The sequence below is a fragment of the Salvia splendens genome, unplaced genomic scaffold (assembly GCF_004379255.2).
Source record: "Salvia splendens isolate huo1 unplaced genomic scaffold, SspV2 ctg489, whole genome shotgun sequence".
NCBI classification, from domain to species: domain Eukaryota; kingdom Viridiplantae; phylum Streptophyta; class Magnoliopsida; order Lamiales; family Lamiaceae; genus Salvia; species Salvia splendens.
Window position 1 is genome coordinate 380 of NW_024599144.1, and position 19245 is coordinate 19624.

General features: G+C 43.5%; 2 protein-coding genes and 1 pseudogene across 2 annotated transcripts; 1 reads left to right on the forward strand and 2 right to left on the reverse strand.

The window, feature by feature from the left end:
• Positions 1-1958: 1958 nt before the first annotated feature.
• LOC121790359 (transcription factor MYB114-like) lies at positions 1959-9992 on the reverse strand. Its single transcript, XM_042188601.1, has 4 exons — positions 9939-9992; positions 2524-2623; positions 2328-2457; positions 1959-2250 (listed from the first exon to the last, which is right to left on the reverse strand). Exons 1-4 carry the CDS (start codon positions 9990-9992, stop codon positions 1959-1961), a joined length of 576 nt encoding a protein of 191 aa, XP_042044535.1.
• Positions 9993-10658: 666 nt separating this feature from the next.
• Positions 10659-16612, forward strand: LOC121790357 (annotated as a pseudogene).
• Positions 16613-17454: 842 nt separating this feature from the next.
• LOC121790358 (E3 ubiquitin ligase PQT3-like) lies at positions 17455-19219 on the reverse strand. Its single transcript, XM_042188600.1, has 4 exons — positions 19032-19219; positions 18788-18904; positions 18559-18631; positions 17455-18063 (listed from the first exon to the last, which is right to left on the reverse strand). Exons 1-4 carry the CDS (start codon positions 19217-19219, stop codon positions 17455-17457), a joined length of 987 nt encoding a protein of 328 aa, XP_042044534.1.
• Positions 19220-19245: the final 26 nt, after the last annotated feature.

A 19245-nucleotide genomic window follows, 5' to 3' on the forward strand; every position in this document is an offset into this window, starting at 1 on the left:
TTGACAGTGTGATTAAATCTGCATTTATGGTTTATTTGAAACATCTAAGGGCATCCACAACGGGGCTCCCTAAGGTGTGCCACGTTAGCAGTTTTATCCTCTTACCCCCACCTGCAATGGGGTGCTCTATGCATTTATTTTTATTTGAATATTTAAAGAAAACAAAATTAGGAAAAAACTTCATTTCATATATAAAAATTAATACATTACAATACGAATTAAAAAAATATGCAAACTCAACGACGGCGATTACGGGCTCACACTTCTTCAATCATGTCGTTTATGAGTTGCGCATGGTCTTGTTGGTTGCGCATTGAGGCATGTCTAGCTAGAACCTCGTCGAAGCCTGATGGCAATCCACTAGCGGGGGGCTCGGTCGCCGAGCTGGACGAGCTAGATGCACCGTCATCATCGTTCCAGTCGGTGATGCTCCCACCTTCATGCTCGACTATCATGTAGTGCATGATAATGCACGAATACATGACGTCGGTGATGATTTCCTTGAACCAAAGACGAGCCGACCCTCTCACAACGGCCCACCGTGATTCGGAGCACACCAAATGTCCGCTCGACATCATTCCGTGTCGACTCCTACTTTTGCGCAAATAAAACCCTCTTCTCACCCATTAGGCAGCTGATCGTCTTCAGAAAAAAGGCCATCGTGGGTATATGCCATCGGCCAAGTAGTACCCCATGTGGTATCGGCGCCTGTTGGCAGTGAACTCGATGGCCGGGCAGTTGCCGTTGCATTGCTCGGCGAAGAGGGTGGAGGAGTTGATGACGTTGATGTTGTTGTTCGACCCGGCTACGCCGAAGTACGCATGCCAGATCCAGAGCCGATGGTCAGCGACGGCTTCGAGGATCAAAGTCGGGTGGCTGCCCTTGTATCCACTAGTGAATTGGCCTCTTCACGCCGTCGGACAATTCTTCCACTCCTAGTGCATACAGTCGATGCTCCCTAGCATCCCAGGAAAGTCGTTTTCCGTCCGTGCATCTTCATCAGGCCAAGGCAATCAACGGCAGTCGGCTTGCGCAAATATGTGTCGTCGTTGGCCTCCACAACTCCCCTACAAAATCTCTTCAAGCACTCCCGGCCTGTTGTCTCCCCGACGTGGAGGTACTCGTCGAAAATGTCCGTCGTGGTGCCGTATGCCAACTGACGGAGTGCAGCCGTGCACTTTTGCAACGGTGTAAGGCCGGGTCTGCCGATGCCGTCTTCCCGACACGTGAAGTATTCATCACGTGACGACAACATCCAGACAATGCTGAGAAATAAGTAACGCGACATACTAAACCGTCGGCGGAAAACAGTTGGTCCCCACCGTGGTTGATCGGCAAAATAGTCTTCAACCAGACGTTGGTGAGCTGCCGCGTGGTCGCGTCGGATAGACGTCCGACGTCGAATAGGCCTGCGGATCTGCTCCGCCGCCGCCTCCTCGCGCTGCAGTTCGAGTAAGCATTCCGCCATAGCCTCTTCAACGGCTGCATCTAAGGCTGCCGAGGTCTCCGAGTGTGAACTACCCGACTCCGAGGAGCTAGAACTAGTGGTGTCATTGTCGTGATTCATTTTGGTATGTGAGATAGGTAGAAATGTGAGAGAGGAGCGAAACGAGAGAGGCGAGATGTTCGTATGAACAAGTGAATGAGAAACGATGTTTAAATAGAAAAAAAAACGCATGGCATCGTCCGCCGAGCCCACAATGCGCGGACGATGGCCGATCGTCCGCCGAGCCCACAATGACGCGGACGATGGCGCGGACGATAGGCCATCGTCCGCGCTTAAACCGCGGACGATGCATCGGGCGTGAGCATAGGGCGCAGACGATGGCGCGCACCCACAATGGGGCGGACGATGGCGCCCGCGGACGAAGGCACGCATCGGACGTCCCATTGTCATTGAATTACATATCAAATTTTCATACTCTACTCTACTGTCTACAGGACTATTATAGCATCATTCATACATCTTCCTCGAGTTCAAGAAAACTTTTAACCCAATTCAGTTCAGAGGCTGAGACATCGAAAGATTCATCATCGTCTCCATCCTCATTTCCACCTCCGATGTCTTCCGTCTCTTGACTCTCTGTTCCATTACTGGCCTCCTCACTCCAAAGATTCTCCTTCATTGCAGCTAGCGAAATTGCAGGTAACTTCTCCATTAGCTTTGCTTTCTTCCTCAGATGAGCATTCCAGTAGTTCTTGATCTCGTTGTCAGTTCGCCCGGGGATTCTCTTGGCGATCAACGACCACCTACATACACACACTAAATGAGTCATGCATGCCACACACACACACAAATTTCCAACAAGGAGCGAATATATTCGAACCTATTTCCTATGAGCCTATGCAATCTAAGAATCAAATCCTCTTCAGCATCAGAAAAGTTGCCTCTTTTTACATCAGGTCTAAGATAGTTGAGCCATCTCAACCTGCAGCTCTTACCACACCTGTTCAACCCTGCAACAACTCCCATTTCAACCATGTGTACTAAATATGTGTGTGTGTGTGAAAAGATGAATGAACCTGATTTGATGGCCACACATTTCCACCTCTTGGGGCCGTGGAGGGCGACGTATTGGGCGAGCGTCGCGTCTTCATCGGCGCTTGATGATTCCGCGAATTTCTGAGGTTAGTAAAAGCTGGTAGAGAATGAAAACTACAACACACAGAATTTACGTGGTTCGATTTACTGAAGTAAATCTACGTCCACGGGAAGAAGGGAGGACAAGATTGTATTGCTTGATCTGTTTTCTACAGCTTACAAATACAAACTTGCTATTTGCTATATGGTCTTTTATCTCTAGAGAGCTTAACCCTTGTCTATCTGATCTTAGTTCTATTTATACATTGAACTAAGATCGTGGCTTACGTCATCACTCTAGGTCGTGGATGTAGTGTAGGTCATGGCCTCAGATCGTGGCCTGAGTTGACACCACTAAATAGATCGTGGTGCATTGGAAGTTGTGGAGGCCTTTCACGAGTCCACTAACTTCTAGTTCGGTCGAATACTGAGACCGAACTGCTTTGGTCTCAGATCAGCTTTTACCGATCTGAGAGTAGAGCTTGATGCCGACCTGAGGGCAGAGCTTGATTGGTCGGCTTTTACCGAGCTGCAGGCTGAGGCCGAACTCTTTGGTTGTGCCGACCTGAACTTTGGCCGAACTCTTTGGTTGTGCCGAACTGAACTCTTTCTTGGGCTAGCTGAGCTGTCACTGCTTTTGGGCTTGTTTAGTACGTACCCCATCACTACCCCCCCCAAAAGCGAAGTGAATCACTTCGGCGAAGCGAGTCACTTCGGCATTCCGGATAAGGGTACGGGGGAGGCTGAAGTCAGGGGACGTGCCTTGCGCGTGACTGCATTAAATGCGGCATTAAATGCGACAGTAAAATCCGGCCGTCGAATCCTGAAAAGGTGGGATATGAAACGGTGCGATGATTGAAATCTTTTCCAAATCTGATAAATACGCCTTTCTTCATCGTTTGAACACCTTTGCTATTGGCTTCTTCTGCACTATCTTTTGCGTGAAAGATTTTCTTCCGCTTTCAAAAATTTCCTCAGATTTTGCAAAGAGTAAGGACCATGTCTGCTTCTTCTTCGTCTGAGTCTGGTAGCGGTGGTGAAGGGGATAAGGGGTCTTCTAGCCGGAAAGAATCCGGGGAGAAGACCGTAGAGTATTTTCACAGTATCTTGAGTAAGGATACTGTGATATCCCTTCACGAAAAATACTCTTTTCCTGGGGGGAAGGTTGCGATTCCCGACGACCTTTATAGGCGGACTCGCCGCCGGAAGGTTACGCCACCGTCTACGAAGCCAGCTTAGAATGCGGGCTTCGTTTCCCCTTCCCCTTGCCTTTGTAGAGTTGCTAGATTTTTTTCAACTCCCTTTAGGTCAGGTGACTCCGAACTCTTGGAGGCACTTATCGGCTTTTGCTGCCGAACTGCGTAGGCTAGATAAGGATCTGTCTCTGAGGGCAATCCTTAATTTTTTCCAGTTTAAAAGGAAGGGATCTTGGTTTTACTTGGTCCTTTACAGCCTTTTAGGGCCTTTTGTAAAACCAAATGGCCGAAATGGCAAAATCGCTTCTTTTTTTATAATAGGACTGCGGCTCCTAGTTTTCCCTGGAGAGGGCCGAAGTCCGTTATCCGTCATCCTCGCCTGAACCGTTGGACGTGGACGAGCTCGATGGCGAGCTCAACAAGATTCCCATAGTTAGGAAACAATACACGGAGTCTGAGCTCGTCAAGGGCGACGTCGTGTTCGACATCTCGTCTTCGGACGAAGAGGCCGAGGGTGAGGATTTCTCTTTATCTTTATGCTCTACTGCTTTAACGAAGAAAACTAACCTTGCTTTCTTGCTTTTTGGCAGTGTACATGCTGAACAAGGCTACCCGAAATCTTCGAGTCCAAGGAGCCGGAGAGAGAGAAGGCTACCAGCTCGGCGCCTGATGCCGAGAAGAATCCGAAGAGGCAAAAGACCTCTTCGGGTCCAAAAAAGCCGGAGTCGACTTCGGCAAGTAGGAAGGGGAAGACCCAGAAGCCCCCGAGAGCGCCAGAGAAAGACGTGGTCTTGGCGCCTCCTTCGGAGCATATCTGTGAGCCATTTTTATGGCCACGGACTTCGCCGAGGTGAATTGTCTTCTTGATTCTTTGCTTGGCTTCTGTCCTGTATTTTTGGTGCCCTCTGTTGACTTTTTCCTTATCCATTTTCAGAGGAACGATATGCTCTCCAAGCTCGTCGCAGTCGAACTCTCCAAAGCGTCCAACGACTATGCTGAGATGCAGAGGAAATTGGGCTGCTTGTCACCGGGCCGAGCAGGCTGAGGCAAACTTTGAGAAAGCCAGAGCTGCTAGGATTTCGGCCCAGGATGAAGCTCAGTTGCCAAAAACCAGCTCGTCATCCAGCGAGAGCAGACGAAACGGAGTGATGCTGCGCCGTGGTTGCCCAAGGAGAGGGTCTCCGTGTTTACACGGAGAAACTCTTTGAGCAGCCAGTTCTCGGCCTTTGTCGGTAGTCTGGTAAGGCTAATTGCCGATAAGGGCGAGCAGGGGCCGACGTCGTGCTGCCTCTGTACAGCCGAGAGATAGCAGCTCGGCTTCAGAATCTGCCGCTCCTTGAGGAGCTCGCTTCATCCTCGGTCTGCTTTCTGCAGACCGAGTCCGGAGTTGTCGAGCTGATCGGGACGAGAACCTGGAGGCTATCTTTGCCTCTGTGGGACCCGTTTCACCCGCTTCGACTTACAACGGAGAGGGTGAGGCCGAGCCGCTGGAGCTGGAGGCCGAAGTCGAGCGGGCCGGGCATCCGGAGAAGGAGGCCGATCAGGAGGCGGAGGCGAGGCCGGCAGGAGGCGAGGCCGAGGCTGAGGTAGCCCAGGAGAAGAAGCTGTACCAGACCGAGGAGCCGGAGACGAAGCTGGCGGAGTATGATTTCGTCTCCCTTCTCTTAGTCTAGTTTCTTCCTTGTAAAATGGCCTTGAAGCCCTAGTGTAAAAAAATTTTCCTTGTGATTGAAAATTCTCTACACTTGTCTTCGTATAGCTTTTCGTACTCGCCTTTATTCCTGTTGTATTTTTACTATCTGCTCGGTACAGCTGCCGAACTAAATATAGCTGCTTTGTACCAAGGAGATGGAGATACTTCACTGGAAACGGCTGTACTCTTCGGCTTTGGACGAAGCTGAGAGAAGAGCTATAGCCGATCAGACGAAGAATGACGAGCTTCTGGCTCGTTTAGTGAAGCTGGAGGCCGATATCAAGGACTTAGAGTCCGATAAGAATGATCTGGAGGCCGAGCTGAATACGACCATTGCTGAGAGGACTGCGTACGAGGATTACATCCGTGTGCGCGGGGGAATGACCATATCAGATGTTCAGAGTCGAGTTGACGAACTGTGGGAGGAATATGATGTACTCCGGAGGAACAATGCGCTGGAGAGCTCGGCTTGCCAACAAGTCGTGACATCATTGCGGCGCTGGCCTCTCGGTACGACATAGTTCTTGCCCGGCGTCCCTCAATTGAGAGATTCCTCCGGCATTTCCCGCCAACAGATGCTAGTACTCCAGCTCAAACCTCTGATTCACTTGCTCAAAACCCTACTCCAAGTCAGCAACGAACTCAGGGACAACCGGAGACGTCAAGTCGAGGACGGACTGAAGTTCGCAGAAGAGCTGTGGTTATGAGTGAGCAAGATCGGCAAATGCTTCGTGAAGAGACTCTTCGCCGCCGAGGTGCTAGGGCTTCCCGGGCTCAGAGAAGAGGTGGCAGGTCGATTAGAGCATCTCGTCGACCTGCTTATTCTGCGGCTGCCTGGAACGCCCGAACTCAGCTTCACGAGGATTTTGTGAATAGATGGCTCAACTTTAGCAACCCTGGACAGTAGAATAGTCCTTTGTAATAGCGTAACGCCATCTCGTAGGGTAGCGGAGTTGTGTGCCGAACAAGATTTGAAAAATGAAATTTTGTTTTCGCTTCTAACACTGTATTTACAGCTTAGCGAAAAATTTCATCGTACTTGTCCTCGGTCTTATGAAGTAAACTTCTTTGACCGGACTTGGTCCTTGGTCTGATGAAATAAACATCTTTGACCGGACTCGTCTTTGGTCTGATGAAATAAACATCTTTGACCGGACTCGTCTTGGGTCTGATGAAATAAACATCTTTGACCGGACTCGTCTTTGGTCTGATGAAATAAACATCTTAGACCGGACTCGTCTTTGGTCTGATGAAATAAACATCTTAGACCGGACTCGTCTTTGGTCTGATGAAATAAACATCTTTGACCTGACTCGTCTTTGGTCTGATGAAATAAACATCTTTGACCGGACTCGTCTTTGGTCTGATGAAATAAACATCTTTGACCGGACTCGTCTTTGGTCTGATGAAATAAACATCTTTGACCGGACTCGTCTTTGGTCTGATGAAATAAACATCTTTGACCGGACTTGGTTTGTGTTCTAATTTGGCGATTTTTGTCGCCGGGATCGAACTTTCCCTTGTCCTAATTCGGCGAGTTTTATCGCGTGGATCGGACTTTCCCCGTTAACCGAAGTGGTCTTATGCAGTAAACCTCTTTGACTAGACATGGTCGTCCTCGGTCTTATGAGGTAAACTTCTTTGACCGAACTTGGTCGTCCTAATTCGGCGAGGTTTATCGCGTGGATCGGACTTTCCCTTATTGCAGTTCGTTTCAGACGAAGTGCTTATTTCTTAAGCCGAATTGTGGTCTTGTATCTTCCTGAGAAGCTTGGACTCTCAATCGTTGGCTTATTGCAGTTCGTTTCAGACGAAGTGCTTGTTAAGCTGAATTGTGGTCTTGTATCCTCCTTGGAAGCTTTGACTCACAATCGTTGGCTTGTTGCAGCTCGTTTCAGACGAACTGCTTGTTTAAGCTGAATTGTGGTCTTGTATCCTCTTTAGAAGCTTTGACTCACAATCGTTTGCTTGTATATGTTCTAAGAAGGGGATCAGCCTTCGAAGAACAAGATACCTCAGTAACATTTGTAAGAGACGACACGCACATAGACAGACAAAACGCACAGATAAAACGCACAGAGACAAACAAAGATCAAGCAAACCAAAGAAAGCACATTGACCGAACAGAACTCAAGACTGACTGACCGGACTGTCTCTTACAAATGAAACTTTTTGAGGTTGGAAACGTACCATGTTCGGGGTACTTGTGCTCCTGACACGTGAGTCAATTTGTAAGACCCTTTGTCGAGGACTTCTGACACCCGATATGGACCTTCCCCTGTGGGTTCGAGCTCGCCCAGCTTTTCTGCTCGGCTTACTTCGTTGTTTCTCGAGACGAGATCTCCCACTTGAAATTGCAGCTTCTTCACCCTTTGGTTGTAATACCGGGCTACTTGCTCCTTGTACTTGGCTGCTTTTATGCAGGCCAATTCTCTTCTTTCTTCGGCAAGATCTAGTTCGGCTCTCAGTCCGTCACCATTCATTTCTGAGGAGAAATTGAGTTCGGGGACTGGGTATGCCGATCTAAACCGGAATCACGGCTTCAATGCCGTACACCATTGAGTTCGGCTCCGGTGTGACTTCGGTCATTTCGCCTGCTTCTGACTCCGGCTGCTGTGATTGCTATGCTTGATGGTGCCGAACTGATTGCTCGGCACTTTTAAGCGCAATCTGCGAACACACTTGCTCTTTTTCGATCACCTCGTATGACCGCTATCCCTCCTTTGGTGGGGAAGGTGTTCGGCGAGGAAACCTCTGATCGCTATGATCGGGCTTCTTTTCGTCTCCTCTAGATGAGCTGTCTAAAGACCGTTTTCGACGGTCTGCCTCATCGGCTCGGGAGAACTGGTCCGCAATGTCCCACATCTCTTGAGCTGTTTGCGGACTGCATTCCACGAGCTTTTTGTAGAGAGCTCCGGGCAGGATTCCATTTTGGAATGCCGAAATGACAAGTAGATCATTGAGATTATCTACTTGTAGGCATTCCTTATGGAATCTCGTCAGGAAGTCGCTGATCTTTTCGTCGCGACCTTGACGTATAGAAAGCAGCTGAGCCGAAGTGCTTCGGGCTTCCGCTTTCTGAAAGAACCTCCTGTGGAAAGCATCCATTAGATCTCGGTAGGATCTAATGCTGCCTTGAGGAAGGTTGTCGAACCACCTTCTGGCGTTCCCGATGAGCAGCTCGGGGAACAGCTTGCACACATGGACCTCATTGAGACCTTGGTTCGCCATATTATACTGATAGCGTCCCAGGAAGTCATGAGGATCCACGAGTCCGTCATAGGTTATCGACGGAGTTCGGTAGTTCTGTGGTAGGGAAGTTCGGGTGATATCGTCCGAGAACGGAGTCTTCATGCTCCGTACATGGCGAACCCGACATCTCTTCGGTATGGAGGAGATGGAGATCTCCTGTGATTCCGGTACCGAGGAGGAACAGGAATGTGTCGGGGTTGAGGATTCTTTTTCCTGGAAGACACGGCACTACTGCGGTAGTGACTTTCATGTCTGGATGAGGAAGGAGAATCCACCGTTTTTCGTCTTCGGCTCTTGGCTCTTTTGCAGGAAGGCTAAGAACTCATCCTGCTTCTCAGCCAAGAACAGCTTGACAGCCTCATTCAAATCAGGCTGCTGGGAAGACTCAGTGGGACGATTTTTGGAGCGGCTTGTTCCTTCGCCATGAGAACTGGTGGTGGATTTATCCCTAGGCTGTTTTCCAGACCTATGGGATGGATTGGCTTCCTCCTGGTTCTCACGGGCAGGAATACGGGTACTCTGCGATCTGGTATGCATTTTTTGGGTGGAAAAAATGGATCAAAAATTCGCTTTATCACAAATTTGGTTCTCTGTTTCCCACAGACGGCGCCAGTGATGATTCCGCGAATTTCTGATGATGATAAATGCTCGTAAAAATAAATTACGACACAAAGAATTTACGTGGTTCGATTTACTGAAGTAAATCTACGTCCACGGGAAGAAGGGAGGACAAGATTGTATTGCTTGATCTGTTTTCTACAGCTTACAAATACAAACTTGCTATTTGCTATATGGTCTTTTATCTCTAGAGAGCTTAACCCTTGTCTATCTGATCTTAGTTCTATTTATACATTGAACTAAGATCGTGGCTTACGTCATCACTCTAGGTCGTGGATGTAGTGTAGGTCATGGCCTCAGATCGTGGGTGCATTGGAAGTTGTGGAGGCCTTTCACGAGTCCACTAACTTCTAGTTCGGTCGAATACTGAGACCGAACTGCTTTGGTCTCAGATCAGCTTTTACCGATCTGAGAGTAGAGCTTGATGCCGACCTGAGGGCAGAGCTTGATTGGTCGGCTTTTACCGAGCTGCAGGCTGAGGCCGAACTCTTTGGTTGTGCCGACCTGAACTCTTGGCCGAACTCTTTGGTTGTGCCGAACTGAACTCTTTCTTGGGCTAGCTGAGCTGTCACTGCTTTTGGGCTTGTTTAGTACGTACCCCATCAGCGCTCCACACCCCTTTGTTGAGGGATGCGTTGCCATCATTCTCCATCTCAGTCTCTTATCTGAGATTATTTGTCTCAGTGTTTTATTTATTTGTTTGTTTATTTGTTTTTCATGGACTTACATGTGTATGGTTTGGGGGTTGGCAAAATTATGCAGCTGCCAGGTTAGTCGTGCGTGCGAAACCTACACCTACACTCCCCAAAAGGATAAATGGTCTCAGCTACCTAACACTTAGAATATAAATTATCATAAAATGAAATTAAGTAGGTGACGTCACACTAGGTATTCTAGACTGACGTAATTCAAGACATTTTGTGCATTTAAGACTGACGTAATTCTATTATAAAACTGACATCGTTCACGACTTTGGCCATTCAGAATGTCAATATTGATACGTATATTCTTCATTTTAATAATACTCCCTCCGTCCCAAGCTACTCGCACTTATTTCCTTTTTGGGCGTCTCAAGTTACTTGCACTCTTTCCATTTTTAGTAAAAATTTTCACCTATAGCCGTCATTTTTGACTTTCCTATACACCCATTCCTTAATCTCCGTGTCGAAAAGTAAAGGGATGAGTAGCCCGGGAAGGGAGTACAAATCAACAACACAGTCATAAAATGATGTGACATGGGATGCCAAATGTGAAAATTACTACAAGTACTATTGTATATTAATATTTGCATCGACTCAACCAAAGAAAGACCACGTCCATGTGGTTCCTCCAACCAATAAAAAGATGCCACGTCATATTGATGACATACTAATAATCACCGGAAAATCGATGCACCAAAAGCCGCCTTCTTTTGACTGTGTTCAGCTCACCTGCATAAACTGCAAGCGCAATTAAAGCAAACGACTTAAGGCAATTTCAGCAACACGAAATTTGCCGGCTAGATTGTGTAATTCAAAGCAAAAACCCTGGGTTTGGGGCATAAAAGTTAACAGACACTCGGTAATGAAAAATTGATTGATCGATCGCCAAATTTGAGCTCTGATCCTTCGTCAATGGCCGCCCCTTTCTTTACGACGCCTTTCCAGCCTTTTGTTTACCAGGTTAATTTTCTCTTTCATATGAGTAAAACGTCTTCGATTTAGATAATATATATCTGTGTGTGCGCGCTTAGACATCTCAAATCTGGATTAGTGATTTCTCATTGAATTAGGGTTTGTATAGGGTGGTTTTTGAATGACTGTATGGGCTGGTGATGATTTCTTGTGTGTTATGATGATGATGATGACCTGCTTTTACTCGTTCGTCTTTAGCCTTGCCTGAAGAGAATTACCATTTCATCAATATTTTGAGCATGACTAAGAGTTGTTCTTTCGGATTAAGTTAGAGCTGCGTTTGAGTGGTTTGCTATGTATTTCTGTGTCTTCGGGAATTGATTAGTGATCACTGAAAAAATGGAGACAGAATCTCGCCAATCTCATTTAGGCTGCTGGGCATTTTGGAAGTCAGGTATGTGGTAAATTCCAGAGTGTCCATTTTCGGATAGTGTAAGGAAAACTGGAAGTACAATGCTATTAGCACGTAGCTCGTATCAATGCTTTTGCATTGGACGCTTCTAAAAATCAGTGGTTTACATTGATAAAGTAACGGATGGTGTGCCACTGCTGCTCACTGTGGTTGTCGCAGAATAGGGATGCGACATGCGAGCCAGCATTGATTCAATGTTACCCAACTTCTTTAAATGGTCCAGATTATCATACATGTTAAGCAACTGAGCCTAAATCAACTTGATACCCTCATCTACAGAATCCATACTATCCAATCGAGTTTCCATTCCTGTTGCTAGCATAAATTAAAGGACATGGTAGTTTGGACCAAATTGATAGAGCTAAGGAAATTATCCTTATAAAACAGAGGGAATTTTCTCCTTTACCAAGAACGTATAAACCTCAACTCAGGTCAAATGTGTAATGATGGGAAATGGCTTCAAATAGACCACATGCACTTCTCCTGCTAGCCTTAGGCAGGAAACAACCCTCTTAAGAAACATATCCTAACAAAAGGCCATATGCTTAAATACTCCCAACACCTTTAACCCTTAAAAAAGTTGAACAAAAACTGGGTGACTAGAATAATTAAATTATGAAACAACTGAATAACTAAATTGCAAGTCTTAAAACAGTTCCACCCCCACCGCTTGCTTGCTTGCATTTTCTGCATTCAAGAGTACTGGCTAATCCACATCAGCGATCTGCAGCAGTTATATGCCATCCTGGGGAACCAAGTAGGCATACATTTGCCGTAATCCCTGTAACAGAAAGTCCTAGGATTTTTGACACTCGAAGAGTGGAAGATCTTTCTATTTCTACATCAGAACTCTTGAGTTATTTATAAAGAAATGTATAACTATGCACTACACATCTCAAAGATATTTGTCCTACCATTGTTTTTCTTCTCCTTTTGAAATAATCATGCCATATGACGTAAGTGAAAATGAAAATATCCATAACCAGTATGTTCCAATTTCCAGAGTAACTTTAAAATATTACTAATATTTTGAAAATGAAAGTGCTGGTTAAGTGTCAATCTTAGGCTTCTTAGTCCATTATCATGAAAACCAGTTCAGTTTTCTTTTGGTATCGTACATGCTCATCCGTATTCTGCGTGTTTCAGAGCCCGCAGGACGCTGTAACAGCTTTTCAGATATTGGGCGGGGAAGCTCAAATTGTACAGGTCCTTCTCAAGCATTTTATATTCTTGTTCTTTTTAGAGGAAAATGTTGGATTTTCAATAATATTTACATTTTTTATGACTATCTCTTTAGATAATGTTGAAGCCACAAGAAAAGGTCATTTCAAAGCCTGGTAAGCTATCAATCATCTGTTGTGTAATTATCAATTTTATATGAGTATAGTATTTTTTAACAAAGGGTCTTTGGTTGCTTGAGAGTTGAGATCCGTTGACATTCTAAGAACTTAAGAGTGCAATTTCTTATTTCGATTGTATGTGATTCCTTGAATTGTATGTGATGAGAATGGGTAAAAGATAACTATAACCTATGTGTTTCTTGGAATATTGGAGACGCTTTATGATTATAGATTGACATGCTTACAAAGAAATTGGCTTCAATGTTATGCATGCTGACTTGATTTTCCGTTAATCGATTTCTGTTAATAATACGCAGGATGATATATTTTTCGAACTTAACTCCGAATCTAACTTTAGCAGATCTGCTCATCATTACTGTTGGTTGTAAAAGTCCATTTAGTTATAGTTTTCTTTTAGATCTTTAATTTATTTAGTTATTTAATATATATGCTTTTAAAAAATGTTATATTCGTTCTTTCTCTCTCCCAAACACTATTCTCTATATCTATTAATGCAGTAAATTAGTTTCTCTTGTTCCCACTTGTGTGGACTGTGGATGAAGTATGAACATTAATTAAATGACACTCATAAAAATCTCAAATCGGGCAATAGTATAAACATTAGAGAAGATTAAGACTGGATTGGTACCAAAAGACCTCCATGGTATATATGTACTTTGAGGTAAACTTTAAGGGTGTTTATTACTCTTATCCCCACATTTTACAATCTAATACAATGAGAGTTCCATTCATTAAGGGGCTTTCTTTCTAATGTACTTTTAAATTTTAATTTTAGCTACATAATCACCAAGAAAGATATGGTTAAATATTAATAGAATTTGATTGTAATTACTTCAAAACATTAATTACTGCTTCAGAACATACTTTATCTTTTGCTGCTTTTTCAATCTTCTATTTGGGATGGCAAAAAGTTGTAAGGGTGCAAGCTTTTATACACAGATATCTTGCAGGATCCATGTGCTACATGTCTGGGTCAATACAAATGGAAAATGTCTATATGCCTGAAAATGAAGCAGGTGTGTGGCAATGGATTCTTGGAAAATGTGTTACTAGCATGGTTCTCCAGAATAATGGTTCAACTGATGGGTTCGTGGGAATTGCTGCACCTACTCTTGCAAGAATTATCCGGTATGTTGTTTCTATAGGGGCATTGCTTTAGACCATTTTATTATTTAACGTCAGGCCTTACCTATTTTCTTCATTTACAATCTTATACAGATTGATTTAGCTCTTTTTGGTGGCGAAATGTTGTGCCAGGTATTGATCGATAGTTAACAAATTGCTTCGGAATAACTTGAGATTTGTCGTGCTTCTTGTCCTAGCTATCCTGTTAGCCAACTATTCAGCTTCAGAATCTGACTTGCCTCATATATTGTAGCCAGATGCCTTTTTTTGCTCAATAAATGATGTAAAAGTAAAAACTGTTGATCCGAGGGCACAGAATGTTATTACTAGTGCTGAGGTCAGATTTGGGTTCCTTTTCTCCCATTTGCATTCAGTTGTCTTTGTTACTTGTCATTAAGTAATATTCTTGCAGGGATTTTTGAGGCAGAAAATATCTGGTCAAGGACTAGCATTTATAGTTGGTGGCGGCTCTGGTACACCCTCTTAGTTCCATTTTCTGTTACAAAAGTTTTTATGGCCATTTAGGCCTTTGTTACTTGCTTCCTTGGTCCATGCAGACTCTGTAGTTCTAAATTTGAACCTTCCTCCTAACAACCTCTCAAGAGAAAAAGTCCATGGCTGATTATAGAGTGAAGATCATTATATGAGAAAGAACTATCGATAAGACGATAACTGAAGAACACTCCTCAAACAAGGACCAAAGCGTGAAACTTCTCTGATAAGGAACTTTAGTGTAGATTTCCTGTCTAGCTACTCAACGCCCATGCAGGAACGCAGCCCATGCAATACTAAGGCCCAATACTTATTAAGCTAACTGAAATATTAAGAGCAAGCTGTGATTTAAATGTCAATTATCCCAGCAACTAATAATTGGATAAACTTATAATAGACAAATAATCCACCACTTTTCGCGCTCCACATGTGCGCAAGTGCGTCCTCGATTTTGCTATCAGTGATTGTGTATGATTCTTGGATGCTATGTGCTTTTTATGTTTTCTAAAATCTGGTGGAACAATTAATTAGTGTTTGCAGTTTATGCTCCTTCAAAGTGTGCAAAATTAATTAGTGTAGATATTTGTTTTGATCTCACTGGTGCTTTTAGTTGTACAGAAAAATCTCGAGGTCGGTGAAGTTCTAGCAGTTGATGTCTCTAGCATCGTTGCAGTGTCAGCATCAGTAAATGTACAAATCAAATATAATGGTCCTATGAGAAGGGTGCTCTTTGGGGTGAGTATCTGCGTATTCTTATATCCAATATATGTGGCAGATGATTCTTTGCCCACAGATGTTCTGAGCTTATGCTACCCCAATAAGTTTTTCCTGTCATTTATTGTGAAATTAGTGTAAAGTCTGCACGAGGTCTTTTATTAGTTGAGAAGTTATATTTGAAAGGATTATTTGGCTGCAAATACAACTTTTTGAGTTTGAGAAAGATGAAGAAGATAGCTGCAGTAGTTCGGGAAGAAGAACGAAGGGGAGAGAGATATAGGTGAGGTAGAAGAGTGATGATGTGTATCTTTTAATTAATAAAATCAGAACTACATCATTTGATTGCCACATAAATTTAAATTTGCCACGTCAGTTTTGATTTTAGGATAAAAAATAGACAAGTCCATAGTTTGTGTACTTGTATTAAAAAAATAATGTTAGGGGACAATGTAAAAAATTCGTGTATGTACCAGAAAATAACCCTATTTGAAATTTTTAGGTAAAATATAGTTGAATGGAGTATGTTATTTGCTAGGACAACTTGTTTACGAGCAGTGATGCAGGGGAAAAGCTGATTGTTAAGTTAGTAATACTCCTATTCTGTGAGCTAAAGTTGAAATTTCTATTTTTATAAAAGTCCGTTCACTGTTGTTAGCTTTTTTATGAACTTTTAACTTTCTTGTTGGCTATCTATCTAATCAGATGTTGTACCTGAAGTTAGGGCATGTTCCGTTTATTTGCATAAATAATGTAGCTAGTTTTCTTGCTTAATTCTGCAATAATATTTGTAAATTCATGTTAGATGATTTTTATATACAGTGATTAGTTGTGCTTCGGAAAATATCATCTCAGTTGGACATACTAGCTCCGTGTTCATTTTCATAACCAACAAAGCAGCAACTGCAACTAATTGGTCTTAAAGTTGTGAACTTAACTGAACGACTAGTTCAGTGTTTGCCATTGAGATTTTATCTCCATACTTTGTAAGAGTTACTTAGGCCAACACTAGGTGCATACCAGAATTTCTTGTCGAATCCAACTTGTTATTTCAGTAACACTGCCTGCTTTTGTTGCAGGGTGACAATATGGTTACTGCTCATTTAACCGGCCTGGTATTGTCTTCATCCAGAGCATGCCCTTTCGTCGGCTTTCTCAGCGCATTGCACGGTAATCTCATCAATCGTGGAATCATATGAATATTAAAGCTCTTTTACATTAACACTAACAAACATTTTGTTGATTTCACAGGGCTGCGACATCTCCAAATATGAGGGACAATCCCAAGTTTTTATTCCAGATAGCAATCCTTTTCTTTATAGCGTATATTGTTGTGTCATCACTAATCTTAACTGACATATGAAGTTGAATACGTATAGATGATATTAAAAAGTCCAAATTTTGGACTACTTGTGCTACTACTTTTGTTGTGATCAAAACAGAACAGACGAGACTCCCAATGGATATACTATTATTTTCATCTCTTAAAGCAAAATTATGTTTCTTGCTTGCAGCTTCAATGGATATACTTACTTATGAGATTAGGATAGTTTTATATAGTCATTTATATTTTGAGGTTGGTTTCAAATTAAAATTTTCAATCACAAAATTTCAATTTGCGTGAACTGATGAGATATGCGGTGGTTAACCAGTGGTACTGATATGCCTATTTCAGTTGAAGTTTGGTTACTTTTCCAAAACTGGAAAAGGCGGTTTGGGTCCCTGCTGAATTCACGATCCGGCTAAATCCAGGAATTTCTATGTACAATACACTTCTTTATACATAAGCAGCTCAAAACCAAACAATAATGTATTCTTCCATACAAACTGCAACATAACCACTTGCTTCTGATAAACCGCTTGAGCTAATTCAATGGGCCAATCAAGCTCAAAAAATTGCTAGTATAATTTTTTATATCTATATAAATGAATACACATACAAATGAGTTTTATTTCAACTCAAAACTAACATGTAACTCATTGATTTCTGAAATAACAGTATATTTTTACGCACATTTGATGACAGAATTTTAAAGTACTGTATGAAAAAAATAACAAAAAATAGAAAACCCCTTGGAACTCCAATCCTATCAATTTGCGGGCTATGGTTTACAAAGAAGTCAATAGACCAGGATACAAAGAAGATAGCAAAGCAGAATCAGGAGATGAGACTTAAAAATGATTATAAAACATGCTCATTTCATTAAATGGCAACAGAGAAAACCCAGTCGCAAACCATCATTATTTTGTTATTACATTATCAAACCAAGCAGAATTAAAGCGCTTCGAAATAGAGTGTCCAATTAAGCCTCCGTCAGTCACCTCCGCCGACGACAGTTACCTACGCTTGCTCCTCTCCCTCTCTCTCTCCCTCGACCCTCTAGAGTGGCGGTGCTCCTCCACCGGAGCAGCAGGCGGGGGCGACGAGGAGTACCTCAATGGCCGCCTCTTGAAATGCCTCTCATCATCACTGCTGTTGTGATCCACAGAGACAGCAGAGCTACCGCCTTTTCTCGATCCAGTAGCTACCCTGTGCTCTTCATGCTGTCCGTTCGATGTTCGGTGACTCGTGGAACTGGCAGCTGCTATATCGGATGAAGAGAGCTTTCTTTTCTTGGTAGCTGCTTCGCCACCAGCAGGGAAGCTGATGCGGGAGAACACACTGGCCTTTTGCTTCTTGTCAGCCGCAGCGGCTGCTGCCTGAGATAACGCTTCCGTGGGGGACTGCGAGCGGCGGAGGTGGCTGCTGCTGCTGCGGTGGTGATCCTTGTCACCGTGGGGCTCTTCGTAATACTTGTCGCGGTTGGTTTCTTCATGATGGCGCTGGTGGTGGTCATCATGTTCGTAGTCAGACTTCCTCTTGGAAGACGGACGAGGGAGCTCAGGGTCCCGGGAAGAGTGACGGTTGCGACTTGGAGGGTGGTGGTCGACACCGGGTGTCAATCTCTGAACAGAGAAACGCACTATGAATCCACATAATTTCGACTAATCTAACCAACTTTGCTTAGGGTCTTAGAGGTCATTGAAAAACTTGCTTATACATATTGCTGAAAACGAAATGGATACAATCAAAATACTCGGTTTCTCTCTCTCGAAGCATGCGCTTGATGAACAGAAATTTTCACGAAGAATTTCCACCTCTTCGTATACAACAATGCAAAAACATCGATTTATCGGAGGTGATGCTAAAAAATGAAGAATGCGAGATCTTTCTTTTCTCAGTCTTTCTTTTTTACTTCGGTCTTTCAGCAATCGACATACGCATGAGCAGGAAGAGAAGAAATGCAACCAAACACTAACTATTCTAAGCAGCAAACCACATTCAAAATAAATAGGAAACAGCAAACTGAAACAAATATAACCTCCGCAGATATAAAAGCCGACCTGCATCAAGAGACAAGTATAATAAAATAAGAATAACGGAACTATAAAAATACATACAGATTTGGATCTCGAAGCAACATTGACTATACTGCTCCCTTCTCTTCCATATTCCCCATCTTTAGAAAATTCCCTATATCAAAGGCAAAAGAAAAACACAAGCCTGTAAGATCAGATCAGAGCAATTGATATAATTATCAAATCAGCTCAATAATCCATATAGTAGGTCAAGAGTAAACACTGTAGAACGAAAGTGTGTATATATAATATCAAGAGAGAGGCTGCTTACCTTTCCTCGCGTTTCTCCATATCACGCTTTCTCTTTAGATCAGCTTTTCGAGCTTCAAATTCCTCTCTACTCATGACAGGTGGGGGAGCATTGTATCCTACTAACTCAGAAAGGTCCCTGGAACAATAAAACAAATGAATCACAAACGCAATAATCAAAAACCAACAACTAACAGTAACCAATCAGTCACTTAGAAATACATCAAACACTATACCCTAGTTACATAAACTAAACCATACCATACCTTGTGGGCAGTATGGAAGAATACCACCATGTCCTGAAATGGATCAAATGGCGAAAACCCCCAAACTGAAAATCCATAGGATTTACTCCATAACCCCATAGGGCATAGGACCAGCACCATAAGGCATTAAACCCATCAAAACCAGGTTGCATGCCATTCCAGCAAGGATTAAAAGCAGCAGGACCCATATTCATCATGTAATTCTCGGGAGGAA

Bases quoted from the DNA above. Each gene is read 5' to 3' on its own strand.
- LOC121790358 (XM_042188600.1), bottom strand. From the start codon at position 19,219: ATGGGTCCTGCTGCTTTTAATCCTTGCTGGAATGGCATGCAACCTGGT. The intron at 18,905-19,031 runs GTATGGTATGGT...TTATTGTTCCAG, and splicing joins TCTTCCATACTGCCCACAAG to GGACCTTTCTGAGTTAGTAG. The intron at 18,632-18,787 runs GTAAGCAGCCTC...CCTTTGATATAG, and splicing joins ATGGAGAAACGCGAGGAAAG to GGAATTTTCTAAAGATGGGG.
- LOC121790359 (XM_042188601.1), bottom strand. From the start codon at position 9,992: ATGGAGAATGATGGCAACGCATCCCTCAACAAAGGGGTGTGGAGCGCT. The intron at 2,458-2,523 runs GTTCATTCATCT...GAGTTGTTGCAG, and splicing joins ATGTGTGGCCATCAAATCAG to GGTTGAACAGGTGTGGTAAG. The intron at 2,251-2,327 runs GTTCGAATATAT...GTGTGTATGTAG, and splicing joins CATAGGCTCATAGGAAATAG to GTGGTCGTTGATCGCCAAGA.